Source organism: Balaenoptera musculus, chromosome 9, assembly GCF_009873245.2.
Source record: "Balaenoptera musculus isolate JJ_BM4_2016_0621 chromosome 9, mBalMus1.pri.v3, whole genome shotgun sequence".
NCBI classification, from domain to species: Eukaryota; Metazoa; Chordata; class Mammalia; order Artiodactyla; family Balaenopteridae; genus Balaenoptera; species Balaenoptera musculus.
The window spans coordinates 77,343,038-77,363,032 of record NC_045793.1 but is presented as its reverse complement, the minus strand read 5'-3'; the positions used below and the strand labels follow the sequence as shown (position 1 = coordinate 77,363,032).

Here is a 19,995-nt window from a genome sequence, read left to right as displayed (position 1 = left end):
AACCCAAGTTCATGTGCCCCATGCACAGTGAGGCCAGACAAACTGAAAAGTTGGAGTTTGGAGCAGAGAAAGGTTTATTGATCGAAAAGTGTGCTGAAAAGATGGGAGACAAAGGTTTGTCTCAGATCCATCTTACTAGCTGGCTAGGGCATAACGTTTTTAAAGGCAACATTTGGGATAAGGGTTGCAGGGGACTTGACTTTCTTCTGATTGGTTAGTGGTAAGGTCACAGGGTGGTGTTTCAGGAATCTTAATCATCAACCTTCTTGTTCCAACCAGTCTGGGGTCCAGTGCTTGTGCCCAGCCTGTAGTCACCGTCCTCCACCTAGGTGGGGGGGGGGGGTGGGGGGGTCTTAGTTCCTACAGAACAGCTCAAAGATATGTGTCAGATTGTTTTGTATATGCCTCGAGGAGGAATTCAGACTGTTTTATCACTGAGCTCTTGTTTCTTGACTGCTTTTCCTTTGTTTCTGCATTCCCTCACTTCCCTAATTAACAACTGCTTGAATCTCTTCTTTGGGACTCAGGGAAGGCCTAGGAGACAAAGCCTTTTTCTACAAACAAGCAACTGGGGACACGGAAAGCCTTTTGTACCCAGGAGGACCCCTCAGGGTCCTACTCTGTTTCAGAACCTTGAAGAGATATCTGCATTATTGTGTTAATTTCAGCATTATTAACAGTAGCTGAGAGGTAGAGGTAACTTCAGTGTCCATGTGTCCATGGATGAATGGATGAAGAATATGTGATATATATATAAAGACCCTGTGTCTGTATACACACATAGAGGCACAATGGATGATAATTCAGCCTTAAAAATGAAGGAAATCCTGCCATTCATGACAACATGGATGACATTATGCTAAGTGAAATAGACTAGATGCAGAAAGACAAATACTGCACGATCCCACTTATATGTGGACTCTGAAATAGTCAAATTCACAGAAACAGAATAGAATGATTGTTACTAGGGCCTGGAGAGAGGGGAAGTTGGGGAGATATGGTTCAGGAGTACAAAGTTTCAGTTACGCAAGATGAATAAATTCTGATTTATTAGAAAGATCTAATGTATAACAATGTGACTATAGTTAACAATATCGTATACTTGAAATTTTCTGAGAGGGTAGATCTTAAGTGTTCTCATCACACAAAAAAGAGGTAAACTGTGAGGTGTTGGATGTGTCAATTAGCTTGAGTGTGGTTATTATTTCACATTGTATATCAAATCATCAAGTTGTACACTTTAAATGTATAAATTTTGGGCTTCCCTGGTGGTGCAGTGGTTGAGAATCCGCCTGCCAATGCAGGGGACACGGGTTCGAGCCCTGGTCTGGGAAGATCCCACATGCCGCAGAACAACTGGGCCCGTGAACCACAATTACTGAGCCTGCGCGTCTGGAGCCTATGCTCTGCAACAAGAGAGGCTGCGATAGTGAGAGGCCCGCGCACCGCGATGAAGAGTGGCCCCCGCTCGCCGCATCTAGAGAAAGCCCTGGCACAGAAACGAAGACCCAACACAGCCAAAAATAAATAAATAAATAAATAAATTAAAAAAAAAAAAAAAAAAAAAAAAGATAACTTCTAAAAAAAAAAAAAAAAAAAAAATGTATAAATTTTAAATTGTCAATTATACCTCAGTAAAGCTGGGGAGGAAAAGATTGAATTATGTTTGTGTATGTGTGTGTGTGTGTGTGTGTGTGTATGTGTGTGCGTGGCCAAATTCCTAAATAATTCCTACTGAGAATCTAAAGAGAAAATAGCTGACTGTCTCCCAGTTTAGAGGTAGATACTACAGGAAAGTTCTTAAAATTAGCTGGAATACATATATGATTTCTACTTTCTTAGTAAATTAAACAATTTCCCCTTAGTGTATTTTTCTGTAGAATTATTACCTTAATGAGAGAATGTTAAATTGACTTATAGATGTAAGTGACAAGTAGTATCTATCTCATGTGGAATGATTTAGTCTTTAGATTAGCTCAGTAGTGTTAGCGTTGGTTAGAGTTTTAATTAGTTAAATGCTAATTATCACATAGTTTCACCTTTAATTTTGCACTATGAAATAACAGTAATTGTTGAGTAATTTAAGATGAACCTATTCTTAAGCTTGGCCAAATGAGGAGAAACTTCCTCATTCTTCGTATATTAACATCAGTTGGATTACCGTTGAGTAGGTCTTGAAGTTAACTTGGTACGTTTTGCTTGTTCTAAGGTAAGTAATGGGATTCTTTGATTGCAAGCAGTTGCAATCAACTCTTAAAGCACAAATGGAATTCATTAGATTTATATCAGTAACTCATGGAATGGATAAGATACTGGGAAAGTAGGCCTGGAGAGAGGTTGGCTGAGCTACTTCAGAGGGTTGGGAAGTAGGAACATCAGGAATATCTCTTTGCTGGTACATTTTGGTCAGGACCTCACTGCTAGAACAAATAAACTGCTTCGTCTATTTATTACTCTAAATGGACTCAGGTCAAGATTCAGAATTCAGGGATGGGGTTTTCAGCCTAACTTAATTCACTTGCCTGCCCCCTAGTGTACTGGAGTGGTGAGAGAAAGGGCCTTCCTTACACAGGATCCTCCAGGAAGCTTTCCTTTTCATAGTAGCAACGCAAGTGCCAGGATTTACTGTGTCCACATTCCTCACAAATGGTGGAACACAGATGTGGCATGGATGAAAACTAGACCTATTCAATACGCTGAGATTTCTTATCTCCTGTTTCAGAGGACCAGGCAACTTCCCATAGAAAAAGGCAATACCTTAGTTCGTCATAGGGCAAAAATTCTCCACAGGCAAATAGTGTGTAAAAACTTTTGTGAAACTTCAGTTCCTTTTTCCATTTTATATGGTGTAAGGTTTTCACTTTCCAGAAAGAATATATTCTGAAGTGGAGATTGTTGATTTACTTATCATTGAGTTCTACCAATGTCGTTTCCTCAGATGCACATTTGCCTTTCTTCTGTTTTGCTGTGAATATTTCCTGTAGGCCAGTTATGACATTGGAATTGAGTTCTCCAGAGACATTCACTGGGAACCCTAAAGAGGGAATATGTGAAAGAGAGAAATCTAGTAAGAGAACCCAAAATAATGGTAGTTTATTATAATAGATTCTCTGGCCAGTAATCCCCATTTCTGCTTTATACGATTTTTCTGTCAATCTTAGAAGTTTTCTAATCACTCTTCACTGTTTTCATAAAAACCGATGTTAAAGTACCTTAAAAGTCTTTTAAATTTTTTTCATTCCTTTTCTAGTGAAATGAAATCGTTGGACCTAGCCTGAAGGAATATCTTAACGGGAGACATTCTCACTGATTTCTGCCTATTTCACTTCTAGTATTCCATTGTAAGAGAGAATCTAGTGTTGACATCAGATAATGTTTCTTTATGGACATAGTGGAGCAAATATTTTTAAATGCACACAGATATTCTATAAAATAATAAATATTTGTATGGAGCTTGCTAGAGACATAAAAAAAATGGGATTATTCCATTAGAATCATGGTTAATAGCCAGAGGTGTTGTGCAGGCTGATTTTCTCCAGTGTAGGAGCGTCTTGCTAGCGCACCACTGACTCTCTGCCACCCACAACGAGACTATGGTCTCTGAAAGTTAGTGGCAGGCACGTTTTACTTCCTGCTTTTGAGCTGGTGGGTCAGAACCTTGGAACACTAAAGTCATGGACTCCTGTTTGAGAATGCAGGTTGCCTAGGTGGTATTTTAAGGCATTATAGAGGTAGAATAAGAGCTTTCCAAACAGAATTATGCTTTTAAATGAACTACCAGTTCAGATGTTGAATTAGTCTTGTGACAGTTGGTTTGTGAAATTGAAATCTTGGCAGAAAACTAGTTCTTTTGCAAGTTGTTATTGACGAGTGACAGCTCTACAAAAATGAAAGTAAACCATGAGTTGTTATAATGGCTTCGTTCTGTAGTTGAAATATTTCCAGTAGATTATATTGTTCAATGTAATTGTCATTGATATAATTATTTTCATGAAGATTTATTAGTAGTCACTCTTATCAAAAACAATTACAATGGAACAAAAACAATGGATTTTTTTATTTTATATTTTTCTGTATTAGTTTTATTTTTATTCATTTTAATTGTCTTTGTTCACTGAGTTAAATTACTTCAACAGATTGTGAATTTTGAAGCTAGAGAATCATACACGTAGACTCTTTACTCTCATTTATATTTTAACTGACGTCTGATCACCTGTAACTCTAAGATATCACCATTGTTTTTTAGTTAAGATGTAAAATGCAGCTTGAGTCCCTTAGTCCTTTAGTAATATCTCTGGGGAAAAGATAGGAAGTCTGAATTTCACAGGTAGTGATTTATTGTAGCCAGTAGAGAAAGAATGAAAAACACATATTGCAGGAGATGAAACAGTCATAGCCCCAACTAGTCTTCCTGTAGTTCTGTTCACATTCTGTTAACATACCATTTTAAAAAGGTGAATTTGGGGGCCTAAGTTGATACCATTAGGTTCCTGTGCCATTGCAGAACAGTGAAGACAAAAGCACTCACCATCTTAATATTCACAGGACTGTGCTAAAGAATAATGATTTAAGATCAAGACAAGAGTTAACTGCCCATCTCACCAACCAGTGGCCTTCCCCAGGAGCTCTGGATGTCAATGCTGTTGCCTTGGATACGTTGCTTTACCGAAAACACAATAAACAGTGGTATGAGTAAGTGTGATACTTTTTTTTCCAACTAATTACGAACTTAGTTGTACCAAACACATGGCTATCCACTTTGGTTTCTCATTCTTCTTTCTGAATTCGTTATTAGCTTAGAGCAAAAGTAGGATTTAAGACTATTGTGGCTTAGTAAGGTTAGATTAAGGCAGTGACTGTGGTAATGTTATGAAGCCAAGGCACCCTGGAGAAGTAAAAAAATTTGAGAAATCCTTATGCGATATTACACCAGCTACCTACTTCTTCTCTAGTTAACCTTCAGGCAGTCCTTCAGTTAAATCTGTGAGCGTGTATTTTATGAGCCATCTATTTTTTAATTGTAGCTTTGGTGTTTGCGTTAGGATTAATTTTCATGCTTGTTATAAAACATAAAATTCCATCTCATGAAAGGGTAGAAAGAAATTTACTTGTTCTTGATGGGTCTGAAAGACTTTTGTTCATTTTCAGTAAATCTAATTTTGTGGGAATATTGAAGATATAATCACTCCACCTATAGGCCACAAGATCCTTCTCCTATTTCCTTGTCCCAATGTTCAGGACAATTTCGTTTCTTCATTGTTTCCCAGTGTTGAGAGAGCAGCAAAATTTTAGGATCTCTTTCTTTAGGTAGTCTTCATTTTGGAACTTGTAACTTGTATTACCTTCTTTTGGCTTTTAGCCATTTCCCATCATGATGATTTTTTTCAATATCTTTATTTTCCTATTTGTCTTCAGCTAATTTTCTAATTATTTTCCCTGCTCTCCCTACAACTCCTTCTGTTCTTTCCCTTCCCTTCCTCCCTTTCTTCTTTTGTCCCTCCTTCCTCTCCTTCCCTCTCTTCTCTTCTCCCTCTTTTTCTCTCTCTGTTTTTCTCTCCGCTTTTCTTTTAGAGCCCTTGCTTTAAATTTCACTGGTAGAGCAACACACTTCTTTCCATGCTTCATAGGGTGCCTTTCACTAGGTAATTAGTAGCCAGACTGTTTCTACAAGGAATGTTTTAGCATAGACATAATTTCTGCCTGCTTTACTGTGTGATTTTTTTTTCATTAATCAGAGGTAGAACTCAAATTTTACCTTTCATTGTTTAAAAAAAATTGCTAGAGGCTTTCATGTTTGTTTCACTGATTGTTAGAGATAAGTAGGGGAACATGAGCCAGTTATTTACAGAATGAATGGACAGAACTCTCTTCAGCATCTCCTGCACCACACTTAGTATGATTCAAGGTGTTGACTGGGCCTTTCATGGATTGGAACTGAATTCCCCTTACATCCTTAAGAAAGTCATAAATAACTGGAATATATCTCATTATGCTAGTATATAATTTTATCTTTCTGTGACATATTGAATGAATGGAAGAATATTAGTTTATTTGTATTTCTGATTTATAATTGAAAAACTGAATTTATAGCAATACTTGGTAGACTTATCTATGTATAACATATAATACTCCAGCTTTTTTAACTGCAAAAATATTATAATATTATATCCTGACAAGTTAAAAGACTAATAACTATGCCTTTTTATTGCAATACCTACATGGTTACTTTAGACAGTGGGAGGTAAAATATTTTAGCCAAAAGACATGTATGTACCACTGCCTGCCCATAGAGCTACCTATTGAGGAACCAATAAGGACATCTAAGTGGAAGATTTATTTCCAGATTGCCTTTGCATGCAGTAATAGTGACTTTTTTACAAAATATTGTAGCAGCAACAAAAGTTATTGCAGTCTCAGAAAAGAATGCAGTGAAACTGCCTGTTTGTGTGTTTAGAATGGATCTAGATTTTATACCTCTTGACTCAGTTGCTTCCTTAGTTTAAGAAGAGGCACCCTTTCCTTCCCAGCATCATCCTTTAATCTAGCCTGGCCTCAGATGTTGGTATTGCTTTTCTGTGGCCCTATTGCCAAACTGATATCCCTGAACAAAAAGTACGCACGAGGGGGTAGTTCTGAGATCCCTGGACTTACAGTTTAAAGTCAGGACTTAAAAGTATCTCTGCTGCTTCCTTGCTGTGTAACACTAAGCATCACTTCCTCTCTCTTTTTTTTTTCTTAATAAATTTATTTATTTATTTTTGACTGTGTTGGGTCTTCTTTGCTGCATGCGGGCTTTCTCTAGTTGCAGCGAGCAGGGTCTACTCTTCGTTGCGGTGCGCGGGCTTCTCATTGCAGTGGCTTCTCTTGTTGCGGGGCACGGGCTCTAGGTGCGCGGGCTTCAGTAGTTGTGGCACGTGGGCTCCATAGTTGTGGCTCGTGGGCTCTAGAGCGCAGGCTCAGTAGTTGTGGCGCACGGGCTTAGCTGCTCCGCGGCATGTGGGATCTTCCTGGACTCGAACCTGGACTCCAGGGCTTGAACCCGTGTCTCCTGCATTGGCAGGCGATTCTTAACCATTGCGCCACCAGGGAAGTCTCACTTCCTTGTCTTACCTTCTGTTTCTGCACATGTAATACTGGAGAGTGATGCCTATTTAAACAGAATTGTAAGAGTCATATGAGGTAATAAATTGCCTGGCACCTAATCATTTCCTGGTAAATCTTTATTTATTTATAGCCTATATAATCTTTTTTGTTTATACTCTCACATAACCTTGTATCTTTCGTGTTTGGAGAATATACACTCACCCAACATCCCAAGCTCTACTTTCTTAGCTTGTAAAACCCTATATAAAATTAAAATGACCAGCAAATCCCCAATTATTCAAAATACGTAATACCAACTTTTTCATGTAAAAATGGAGACTTCGGATTTTCAGAACAGAGTAGTGCTGTATAAATCATGTTTGAAACAAATCATAGCTTTTCATCAGGATCCAATTTTTGCTGTCTTCAAATTTATAATATAAGCCAGAGCTCTCGAACTGACTTGATAACTAATTCCTCTTCATTTGACCAATATCTTAAATAAGTCCAACACATGTTTATGAGAGACTGCACATTATGGAGGAGGTAGCCAAAGCCTCTTTAATAAGGAGTACTAGCTCTCTTGATAATATGGAGAAAGAAACTGGCCCTGTAATGAGTCATTATAATTTTCTGCTAAGAATATGGGATGTCTATAGTTATTTCTCTGGGGGCTCTGGAAATTTATTCGCCCAGTTGGCTTTGAGAAGAAAGAGAGTGCACTGTTTGATTTAATGAATTTCATGGATTTGTTGACATTTCTTAAAATGAGCCAGATAACTTGGCTATGGTCCCCTGGTCATGGAAGGATCCCTTTCACAATAGATCTTAAATTTATTTCCATTTACTATACTGTTTATAAAACTTTAAAAATATCATCTCCAGTTTATTTCTTGATTACTTAGACCTGGCAAGATTAGTTATGATGGATTTTATTATATCTTTTCCTTTATTTCAAACATAGGAATATCATGTTTGATATTATAACATTATAGGCTCACTGTAAAAGCTCAACAATAAATAAATATGTAAAGCACACTCCCAAACACACATAGAGCAATTGATTCTTTTTTGTCTCCAATAAGTTCTGTTTTAATATGTATCTTTTTATGTAAAGTCTAGGCCACATGAGCTTGTTAGATATTTGTTATATAATCTTGTTAGATTATCCGTTATATAGCCTTGTTAGATTATTGCCTAACCCATCATCCCCATCCCAAAAGATGAGATTCATTGTCACCATATTTATATTTTCTACTTAAGCTTTTTTTAGTCTTCTAAATTTATCATTGTCTCCCAATTTGGCTATCATTCACAAAATTATTAAGAATTATGAGCCTTTATATGCCCTTTAGGATCTATCATTTAGGCCTACTTTTCTTAATGACTCCGATGCATCAGATGTAATCACTTCAGGTGTATTAGAGGTTCTCCTTCCCTTGTGTGTCTTTCCAGTCTTTTTAGAGTAGGACTCCCTAAAGCACTGAGGCTGTAGAAATCTCTTACAAATAAGTTTTGCATTGACCTGACTCACATATATCCTCTTTCAAGCTCCCTTGCATCCTTCCATTGTGTAGTAAATTAAGACTTTATAGATGTTTTGCTATAGCCAATGCTTAGTTTGTTCCTTAAACATACTTCTACGAAAATCAAACCAAGAATAAAAAGAATGGTATATTTCTGTTTCCACGCACAGTCCTGTGCCTCTGTGTATACAATTCACATGTATTTGTTTTTCTTTTCTACATGTGGATAGTTTCTTCTTCTCTCTCTCTGTTGCCCAATGACTATCAGATAATGTGAATTATCATTGACCTCAGTATGTCTAATGGGCGAATAAGTAATGTAGATTATCCATATCATTGCATCTGCATTGATATAAAGTATAAGATTGTAGAAGAATTTACTTATAATTGAATTCAGCCCTGTTGCTCAGTTTCCTTTTAATTTGCCTTTATTTGGTACCCAGTTCTATGTATATAAGTCTGAATTTGAGTGATTTTATTTTATTTTATTTTATTTTTTTATTTTTTGCCACAACGCATGGCTTGTGGGACCTTAGTTCCCCGACCAGGGATCAAACCCGTGCCCCCTGCAGTGGAAGCGCGGAGTCTTAACCGCTGGACCACCAGGGAAGTCCTGAATTTGAGTGGTTTTAAAATGCTTATATAGTAAGATATTGAATGCAGTGGATTTTATCATGTCCCAAGTGCTCATGACAATTCCTACAAGTTTAATTTAAATTATATTTAACAATGTAATGGCATAGATTAAACTGCAAACTTCTATATAGTCAGAATGCATGACTCTTACTGTCTTGGGTTCTTATTTTGATTAAGCTCTTGCCGTTTAAAAAATTATACTCTGTGAGAAACAGAGACATAGATGTAGAGAACAAATGTATGGACACCAAGGCGGGTAAGAGGGCTGGTGGTGGTGGTGTGATGAACTGGGAGATTGGGATTGACATATACACACTAATACGTATAAAATCGATAACTAATAAGAACCTGCTGTATAAAAAAATAAATAAAATAAAAATTTTAAAAACTGTATCAACCCCCAGCAACACATTAAAAAAAAAGAAATTATACTCTGAGAAATAGGAACAGACCGTTAACTGGTTTGACATATCTGGTGGGTTACACTTAAATCTTGCAGTGTGTTTTTAGTGAGTCTAGAATTCTAAGATAGGACTTAGTGATGACTTTTTAAAGACAGAACTCCCATAGGCAGATAGTTTGCTCCATGACAACAAAACATTTATCAGATGGAGCTGCCGGTCGCATTGGAAATATGGTAAAAAAAATGAGGAGACCAAAGCCATTCTTTGTCATTACTGAAAGCAGCTGAACTAGATTCCTACCAGGTGGTGGGAAATAGTTTCATGCAAGGAAGATATTGTATGGTACGATTGTTAATATCTTATGAATAATGTGCTTAGTTTGGGCTTGGAATTTTTATTTTTGCTTCAGAACATCAGAACATCATTGTCTACCAAATTTTATTTTTATATTCATTGACATTTGGTTAAGTAAATAAAGCCAATAAACTCAGAGTTTATTCACTAAAGGCTAGAAAGGTCCCTAAATCACTTTGGGTTTAGAAGTGTGGTATTCTAAAAGGTACTTCAGTAGGTCACACAGAAAGCTCATTTTGTGTTGCCATTATCATAGGATGCTTTCACATGCTTTCCTCCCTCAGTGGGTGAGTCCTTGAGAGTCTGTAAATGTGTGCTGTCAAGTTCTCAGTCCTTACTCACCAGAGTCTTTTTTGCTTCTGGGTATTTTGTTTGTAAATACTTCTATGCATAAATTTTTAAATTTAATAATATTAATATTAACAAGTTTCCTATAGTGAAATATCAGTGTCAGAAACTCATCTTAAGCCCTTCATTTTTAAAAGCAAGTCTTCTACCTATTAGGCACAGAAAAATAATTTGGAAAAGAAACTTATTTATAACTTCCTTTATTAAATTCCTCTGTTCCTGATTTCTGCTATAGCTAAAGAAATAAGATTTTACTGGAAATCAAGTGAAATTTTCAGTGATTTGATTAAATATAGTATAGTTTACATGGTCTATCTCAGCAAACAAGGCTATTCTTTAAGAAGGGTTTCTAATAAAATAGGAAGACAAATCTTTTCTTCTTACACTAGAGAGGAGATAGCATAGTAGTTAAGGGGATAGAATTAGAGCTAGGCTACCAAGTTCAAATCTCATCTCTTGTGCCCAGTTTCTTCTGCTGTAAAGTGGGGATAATAATAATTCCAACCTCTTCTGGTAGTCGTGAGGATTAAATAAGTTAATGTATATAATATATGTAGAACAGTGCCTAGCATTTGGTAAGTGCTATATAAATATCGGGTATCATTTTTTTGTTACATGTTGTATAGCTTATATACGTGTTATCTATTATAATTATCAGAAGTTTCCTACAGTAGACTTTCCTGCTACTTAAAATTATAATTAAGAACTTTTATACTCAACATTTAAAAAATCATGTTATAAAGTGAGAATGCTGCTCGCATTGTAAGCTGGGAAGGCTATTCCATCACCTCATCCTTCACCTCATTTCTTAGAGGAGAAAACAAATAGATGCCTGCTGTATATATCCCCCTTAATATACATACACCTGATAAATTTGTAAGTCTACTCTTATGTGTATGAATAGAGAATAGCTATGTAATAGATATATGTTTCCTATAACATTATCATAGACTATATAACATTTCTAGGAAATTAGATAGGGTTTGGCTACCTTGGGAAATAAATTTTGAACCTGAAAAACGTATTCCCTTTCCTGGATCATTTATATTTAGAAATAAAAATGAATTTTGTTCACGTACTTGAAATGTCAGTAACACCAAAGCTGCATATACCTCTTGAGTTGGTTTTATGTTGACAAATCAAATATGAGGAAGGTTTAAACATTTGCACATAAACATTCATTAACATTTAAACATAAATATTTATTAACTTTCCATTTATAGCTGAATTTTTCATCTATTATAATTTATTTCTAGTGAATTTGTTTACTAGAAAATGAGCTCACAGTTATAAATAGATGATGGAAGGAGGTTAATTATCTTGATGGTGTATTAACACAAACAGATATTTTACTACCCAACATTTTTTAAACTTCTGAGTTACAGGAATTGATAACAATAATTTGTTATTATTTTTATGTAATAACCATCTGTAACGGTATCAACGCACTGTGCTTAGGAGATACACAATCATCACTAAGTTATGTCAGTTTTGTTTCTGTATTAGGAGAGATGTAAGATTTTCTGCACCTTTGACAATTGATAATGACCAGAAGCCCCTATTTCTTAGCTAACTTGATCATCAAAAATTGGTGTAAGGAATTCAATTTGTTTGACAAGTTGTTTCCCTTTTCCTTTTTTAGTGGATTAAACAGACCTCCAAAGAGGGTGGAGGGAAAAGGATAACGGAGATTCTATTGCCGCCATGATAAAGACAGTTTAGGGGGGAAATTGGGGAGAAATTAACCAGAAACTCAATAAGTTGGAGAAAACCATTAAAGAATATCTCTAGAAATTCTTTATTGTGGGAAGAAGGTAAAGTAGTATTTCACCCTTGTTTTACAGAAAAAGTTGTCAAAGTCTTGACCAGTTGTCAGCTGAAGTTAGCCTTTCTCAGACTTCATTGGATCCAGGTCAGTCACAAGGAGATGGAAAACAAGACACATTAAATTTAATCAGTGAAGGTAAGAAAAAAAATATCTATTTGAAAATTACTTTTTCCTGAACTATACATATTTTGGTTGCAGAGGATTGCTAAAGAATAATAGTGACATTTCTGTGAAGCATGCTAGGAATTAAGCTGCCATTATGATGAAAAATAGTCTGGTCTTGTTTTTTTCTCATGTGTTTGTAGCTAACCTTCTCGAAAGATATTCTGTAATTGTTACCTTTATTTCCTCACTTCCAGTATTTTTTACCCACTCCAGTTGGGCTTTTGTGTCTCTACCACTTATTAAAATGACTTTTACCAAGGTGATCAACCACTGCAGTAGTGCTGACATCGGTCCTCTGTCTTCATTCTTTTAAACTTCTCAGCAGCTTTTGATCCAACTGATCATTTCCTCATTCTTGAGTCACTTCTGGTACTTCATTTTCTGAGTATTCTGAAAAACTTGGGGAACAAACATAAAAGAGTTTTTTTTCCTGTTACTGCTTTCAGCTGTGTTCTAACCACCCCTCTTTCCATTGGGTTGCATCTTCCAGAACAACATATTGATCCAATTTCATAAGTTTTCAGGCCACTTTCAATTATATGATCACATTTCAGTTTCTAAGACACAGTCTATTCATTTTTAAACTTCAATAAAATAGCTGGTTCAAAACCTTTTCTTCCCGTCCCCCCCTCTCCCCCAGTATAGGCTAGATCTGTTACTCTAGCACTTTGGATTGGACAACTGGTGCTGATATGATCTGATGCTCACATATTTTACCTCTCCTTCTTCCCAGTTGCACACCTGCTGGTGTGTGTGAGGGCTAGGGAAAGACAGACAGTTCCTTACCTCAGAGGAACCTGTATTCCTCTATGCCTCCTTTTCTTCTCTGTCTTCTCCATTGCAATAAATGACCACCATAGGCATTATCTTAGACACTACTCTTTCCCCTTATAACTGCAAGTCAGTTTATTAGCAAGTCCTGTCAGCCTCCCATACAACACATGCTGTATACATTGATTCATCATCTCCATTACTACAACTCTAGTCTGGGCCACCTGGATCAAGCCTCTGGGATGGACTGCTTTCGTCTCTCATTCCTGCCTCCTCAGTCCATTCTCCATGTAGTGAACAGTGATCTTTGAAAACATAAATCAGAATCTACTGTACGCCCCCCTTAAAATTCTCCAGTCGCTCTCAGTGACAATCAGAATAAAATCCAAACTGCTTATCTTGGATGGCTTCCATCATAATCTTGTCCTTACCAGCTTCTGCCTCATATCATACCATCCTTTTGTTTGTTCTCTACACCGCAGCAAACTGACCTCCAAACTGTTCTTCCAAGCTGGTTTCTGCCTCAGCTATCTTTACACTTGCTTTTCCCACTGCCCTGAAACTACTTTCTTAAGGTCTTTGCATGGTAACTTCTTTATCAGGTCTCTGTACAAATATCAGCTCTTTAAAGTAGTTTTCATTGGCCGCCACACCTTAATTAACCACCCATGTCAATGTCCACCCCATCCCAGGCACCTTACCATATTGCCATACATTATATTATGAGTCTTGTCTGTAACTCCCCACTAAAATAGAAGCTTCATGAGGGTAGGGTATCTTATCCATATTTTGGCCGGCATATTATTAGAGTCTGACACATAATAGACAACTGTTAAATATCTGTTGATGGAATAAGTATATAATGAATAACTATCATAGAATATGAGGAACAAGTAACAGGTAGTATAAAGTAAAAATTCAGTTAACCAGAAGTCTCAGGCAATGGGAAAATTGTGATAAGATGAATTCTGCTTCCTTTAAGATGTTTGTTGAAATGTTCTCAAACGGCCTTAATCTGTTTTACTAGCTTAGTAAATAGTGTATATTGACTACAGATGAATCTTTTTCTTGATTATGTGGATAATAAAAATAGCATATTAGAGTGTCTTAGTGGCACTAATGTAAATGGGAGAGAGTAAACTGATTGTCATTATTTAGAATATGTATATTTTAAAAAACTAATCCATACTCTGAGTGGATTTCTTTGTGATGACTTTTCATATAAAAATACATTTATTTAGGATTTTAATCTAATTTCTAATTATATGCATTTTAATATCAATAAGACAAGATTAATAATGAATATTTTTATACTATAAAAACAAATGTGGGACTTCCCTGTGGCAGTCCATTGGTTTAGACTCCGCGCTTCCACTGCAGGAGGCACAGGTTCGATCCCTGGTCGGGGAACTAAGATCCTGCATGCCGCGTGTCATGGCCAAAAATAATAAAATTTGTTTAGAATAAACAAATGTATGGAGGAGGAGGGAGGGATGAATGGGTGGAACATACAGAATTTTTAGGGCCATGAAATGGCTCTGTATGATACTAAAATGGGGGATACATGTCATTATACATTTGTACAGCTCATAGAACATACAACATTAAGAGTGAACCCTAATAGGGATTCTGGGTGATAATTTTGTGTTCATGTAGGTTCATCCATTGTAACAAATGTACACTCTAGTGGGGGTGTTAATAACAGGGGAGACTATGCATGTGCGGGGGTAAGAGGTATATGAAAGCTCTCTGTACCTTCATGCTCAGTGTGAACCTAACTACCCTAAAAAATAAAGTATATATATATATATATATATATATATATATATATATATATATATATATATATATATGTATATATGTATATAAAGTACTGGCTTTAAGAATTCAAGCTGGTTCTTCAAAAAGATAAACAAAACTGATACACCTTCAGTCAGACTCATCAAGAAAAAAAGGAAGAGGCCCAAATCAGTAAAAATCAGAACTGAAAAAGAAGTTACAACTGACATCACAGAAATACAAAGGATCATAATAGATTAGTATGAACAACTGTATGCCAGTAAAACGGATGACCAAGAAAAAATGGACAAATTCCTAAATGTACAATCTGCCAAGACTGAACCAGGAAGAAATAGAAAATAGATGAATTACCAGTAATGAAACTGAATCAGTAATTTAAAAACTCCCAACAAACAAAAGTCCAGGACCAGATGGATTCACAGGTGAGTTGTACCAAACATTTAGAGAAGAGTTAACACCTATCCTTCTGAAACTATTCCAGAAAACTGCAGAGGAAGGAACACTTTTGAACTTATTCTATGAGGCCAGCATCATCCTGCTACCAAAACCAGACAAAGATATCACAAAAAAGGAAAATTACAGGCCCATATCCCTGATGAACATAGTTGCAAAAATCCTCAACAAAATACTAGCAAACCAAATCCAACAATCCATTAAAAGGATCATACACCATGATCAAGTTGGATTTATACCAGGGAAGCAAGGATTTTTCAGTATCCACAAATCAATCAATATGATACACCACGTTAACAAAATGAAGAATAAAAACCAAATGATAATCTCAATAGATACAGAAGAATTTTTTTAATAAAATTCAATATCCATTTATAACAAAAACTCTCCAGAAAGCAGGCATAGTGGTAACATACCTCAACATAATAAAGGCCATATATGACAAACCCGCAGCTAACATCATACTCAGGGTGAAAAGCTGAAAGCATTTCCTCTAAGATCAGGAACAAGGCAAGGATGCCCACTCTCACCACTTTTTTTTTTTTGCTGCGTTGGGTCTTCGTTGCTGTCGCGCGCTCTCTCTAGTTGCATTGAGCGGGGGCTACTCTTCGTTGCGGTGCTCGGGCTTCTCATTGCAGTGGCTTCTCTTGCTGTGGAGCATGGGCTCTAGGCGCACGGGCTTCAGTAGTTGTGGCGCGCGGGCTCAGTAGTTGTGGCGCACGGGCTTAGTTGCTCCGTGGCATGTGGGATCTTCCCGGACCAGGGATCGAACCTGTGCCCCCTACATTGGCAGGTGGATTCTTAACCACTGCACCACCAGGGAAGTCCTCTAGAAATTTACCTTGAAGATATATACTTAAGTAGTACAACTATGTATGCACAAGGTTATTCTGCCCACTTAGTATTTGTTCACATTCTGTACTTTTCCCCGATTATCACTTTAAGGAATTTCTCTAGCTACCTCCTTTTTAAAATTTAACTTTTTATTTTGAGATAATTATAGATTCACATGCAGTTTTTTTTTTTACGTATTTTTTTTTTTTTTTTTTTAATTTACTTATGGCTGTGTTGGGTCTTCGTTTCTGTGCGAGGGCTTTCTCTAGTTGCGGTGAGCGGGGGCCACTCTTCATCGCGGTGCGCGGGCCTCTCACTATCGCGGCCTTTCTTGTTGCGGAGCACAGGCTCTAGACGCGCAGGCTCAGTAATTGTGGCTCACGGGCCTAGTCGCTCCGCGGCATGTGGGATCTTCCCAGACCAGGGCTCGAACCCGTGTCCCCTGCATTAGCAGGCAGACTCTCAACCACTGCGCCACCAGGGAAGCCCTCACATGCAGTTTTAATAAATAATACAGAGAGATCCATGTACCCTTCACCCAGTTTGCCTCAGGGGCAACATCTTACAAAACTGTAGAACAGTATCACATCCATGGAACTGACAGTACAATCCACTGATTTCACACAGATTTACATGTACTCAGTAGTGTGTATATTTTTAGTTCTGTGTAGTTTTACCACATGTGTAGGTCCATGTATACCCCACCATAGTCAAGACATGGACAGTTCCATCACTACAAGGATACCTTGGACTGCCTTTTTATAACCATACCCACCTCCTTCCCAGCCTTGCCCTATCTCTGCCCCTTCCCTAACCCATGGCAAGCACTAATCTGTTTCCTGTTACTGTAATTCTGTCACGAAATTATGAAGAATATTATATAATGAAATTACGAAGAATGCTGAATAAGTCAGATAGTATATGGACTGTTTGGATTGGATTTTTTTACTCAGCATAATTCCCCTGAGATCGTTCCAAGTTGTTATGTGTATATTCATTCCTTTTTTATTGCTAAGAATATTCCATGGTATGGATGTACTATATCATTTTTGTTTTGTTTCTGAACCAGTCACTGAGGAACATTTGGGTTGGTTTACATTTGAGGGCTGTAAAGCTGCAACTATTGACTGAATGTTTGTGTCCCCCTAGATCATATGTTGAAATCAAATCTCTAGTATGATAGTATTAGAATGTGGGCTTTGGGTGGTGATTAGGTATGAGGGTGGAGGCATCATGAATGGGATTAGTGCCCTTAAAAAGAGGCCCCAGAGAGCTCCTTTACCCCTTCAGCCATGTTAGGACACAGTGAGAAGACTGCTGTCTGTGAACCAGGAAATGGACCATCACCAGACAGTGAATCTGCAAGCACCTTGATCTTGGATTTCCCAGTCTCCAGAACCGTGAGAAGTAAATTTCTATTGTTTATAAGCCCCCCAATTTATGATATTTCTGTTATAGCAGCCCAAAGGGACTAAGCTGCTATGAACATTTGTTTATAGGTTTTTGTGTGAACTTAAGTCTTCATTTCTCTGGGATAAATACCTAGGAGTACTGTTGCTAGGTTGTGTGGTAGTTGCATGTTTAGGTTTTTAAGAACCTGCCAAAATATTTTTCAGAGTGACTGTACCATTTTGCATTCCCACCAGCAATATATGAGTGATTCAGTTTCTCCACATCCTTGCCATCTTTAGGTGTTGTCACAATTTTTTATTTTAACCATTGTGATAGGTATGCAGTAATATTTCACCATGGTTTTAATTTGCATTTCCCTGATGTCAGATGATGTTCATCATCTTTTCACGTGTTTATTTGCCATCTGTATCGTCTGGTGAAATATCTCTTCGTGTCTTTAACCTGTTCTCTAGTTGAATTACTTTTTTTTTAACTGTTGAGTTTTAAGAGTTCAATAGATAATTCTAAAATTGATACACTCAAACTTGATGGGTAAAACTACATTTTTTCATGCTCTCGCAACATAGGTTACTCTTTCAAAAAATATTAACTCTTGAGGAAAAAAATTTTATTGGAAGTTCAGCATTTCTTTTCCTGGCCTTTTTTTATATTGCATTCCAGTAAAAATAAAATGAAACTTTTAAATTAAAAGACATTCATGACATCATCCCAATTTTATATTATGTATACCTACTTTTCTGTTTGAATGTAAGCTGGATGGTAAATTAATTAAAACTTCTTTTGTGCTTTGCTGCACTGATTAAATTTTTATAATGAACATGTCATTTTTACAAACATAATAGATGTGTTTTCCCTTCTAAAAACAAACACTGGAAGTCAAATACATTACATGTATTGTTCGAAGTGGTTAATTTAATGCTAGAACTGTAAATGATTGTTACTTTTACATATTTTACGCATTTTTAGTTAAAAGTGTTATTAACATCTCCGTATGACGAGTCTTAAGAAATAGAGATTTGATACTTACTACTTGAAAAAAAGAAATTTATCCTTGTACCCTAAAACTTGGTTCAAGCAGAAAAACCTTTTATGCCTTTATATAGTCCCTTACATTCCTCAAGGCTATATTTTAATGAATGGTATAGTAAAAAAGGTATAAAACAAAAAGCAATTCTATATGCCTACTGATTATTAAAAGAAATTCGAAAAATTTTGTAAGTTAAAATGCACCATAATTGTTGATAGGAAGGGTGAGAAGTTATCATTTTTCTCACGAAGCATGTATTAAGCCCTTCTTATGTGACAAGTATTATGCTAGAAACTACTAGCAGCTACCATATTTCATCAAATCTAATCAGATGCCTTAGGTTTTAAGATACACTCATTTTATGTACCACCAAAAAAAAAAGAAGGGGGGGCGGGGAGGAAGGAATATGCCAACAATTAAACTATAACGCATTGTCTCCATATCCTGTAGCACTTTTGTTTATCTTAAAAGATCTTTTAGACTTTTAAAAAACTGTTTTATTATAATTCTCACAACATAAAATTCACCATTTTATAAAATAAATTTTTTTTTTAAATTCACCAGTTTAAAGTGTACAATTCAGTGGTGTTTAGCATATTCACAGTGTTGTGTGTCCATCACCACTGTCTAATTCCAGAACATTGCCAGTAAAGAAACCCTGTTGTACCTATTAGCATTCAGTCCCAATTCCTCCCTTCCCCTCCCCTTGGGTAACTACTAATCTACTTTCTGTCTCTTTGGATTTGTCTATTCTGGACATTTCATAAAATGAAATCATACAATGTATAGCTTTTTTTTTGGTCTGGCTTCTTTGACTTAGCATAGTATTTTCACAGTTCTTCCATGTTGCAGCATTTATCAGTGCTTCATTTCCTTTTACGGCCAGATAACATTCCATTGCATGGATATACCACAATTTGTCCATTCATCAGCTGGACATTTGGATTGTTTCCATTTTTGGGCTTTAATGAATACTGCTGCTATGAACATTCATATACAAGTTTTTGTGTGAACTATAGTTTTATTTCTCTTGGGTATATAACTAGGAACTGAATTGGCTGGATCATATGTTTAACCTTTTGAGGAACTGCCAAACTGTTTTTTGAAGTAATGGTACGTACCATTTTATAATCCCACCAGCAATTAGGGTTTGTTTCTCTATACCCACAGCAACACTTATTATTGTTTGTCTTTTAATATAGCCATCCTGGTAGGTGTGAAGTGGAATTCCATGGTTTTGATTTGCATTGCCCTAATGAATAATAATGTTGAACATCTTTTCATGGGCTTATTGGCCATTTGTATATCACCTTCAGAGAAATGTCTACTCAGATCCGTTGACCATTTGAAGAT

General features: G+C 36.5%; 1 protein-coding gene across 6 annotated transcripts in view; it reads left to right on the top strand.

The window, feature by feature from the left end:
• RUNDC3B (RUN domain containing 3B) overlaps positions 1-19,995 on the top strand; it is a 155,736-nt gene that overhangs the window by 125,362 nt on the left and 10,379 nt on the right. For 2 of the 6 annotated variants that reach the window (XM_036864393.1, XM_036864394.1), the window contains 2 exons: positions 4,546-4,692; positions 12,196-12,314. In XM_036864393.1, coding sequence (XP_036720288.1) covers positions 4,546-4,692; positions 12,196-12,314 — 266 coding nt within the window. Of the gene's footprint in view, positions 1-4,545; positions 4,697-12,195; positions 12,315-19,995 lie in introns of those variants that run through there. The other 4 variants (XM_036864395.1, XM_036864396.1, XM_036864398.1 and 1 more) reach the window with 3 other exon arrangements.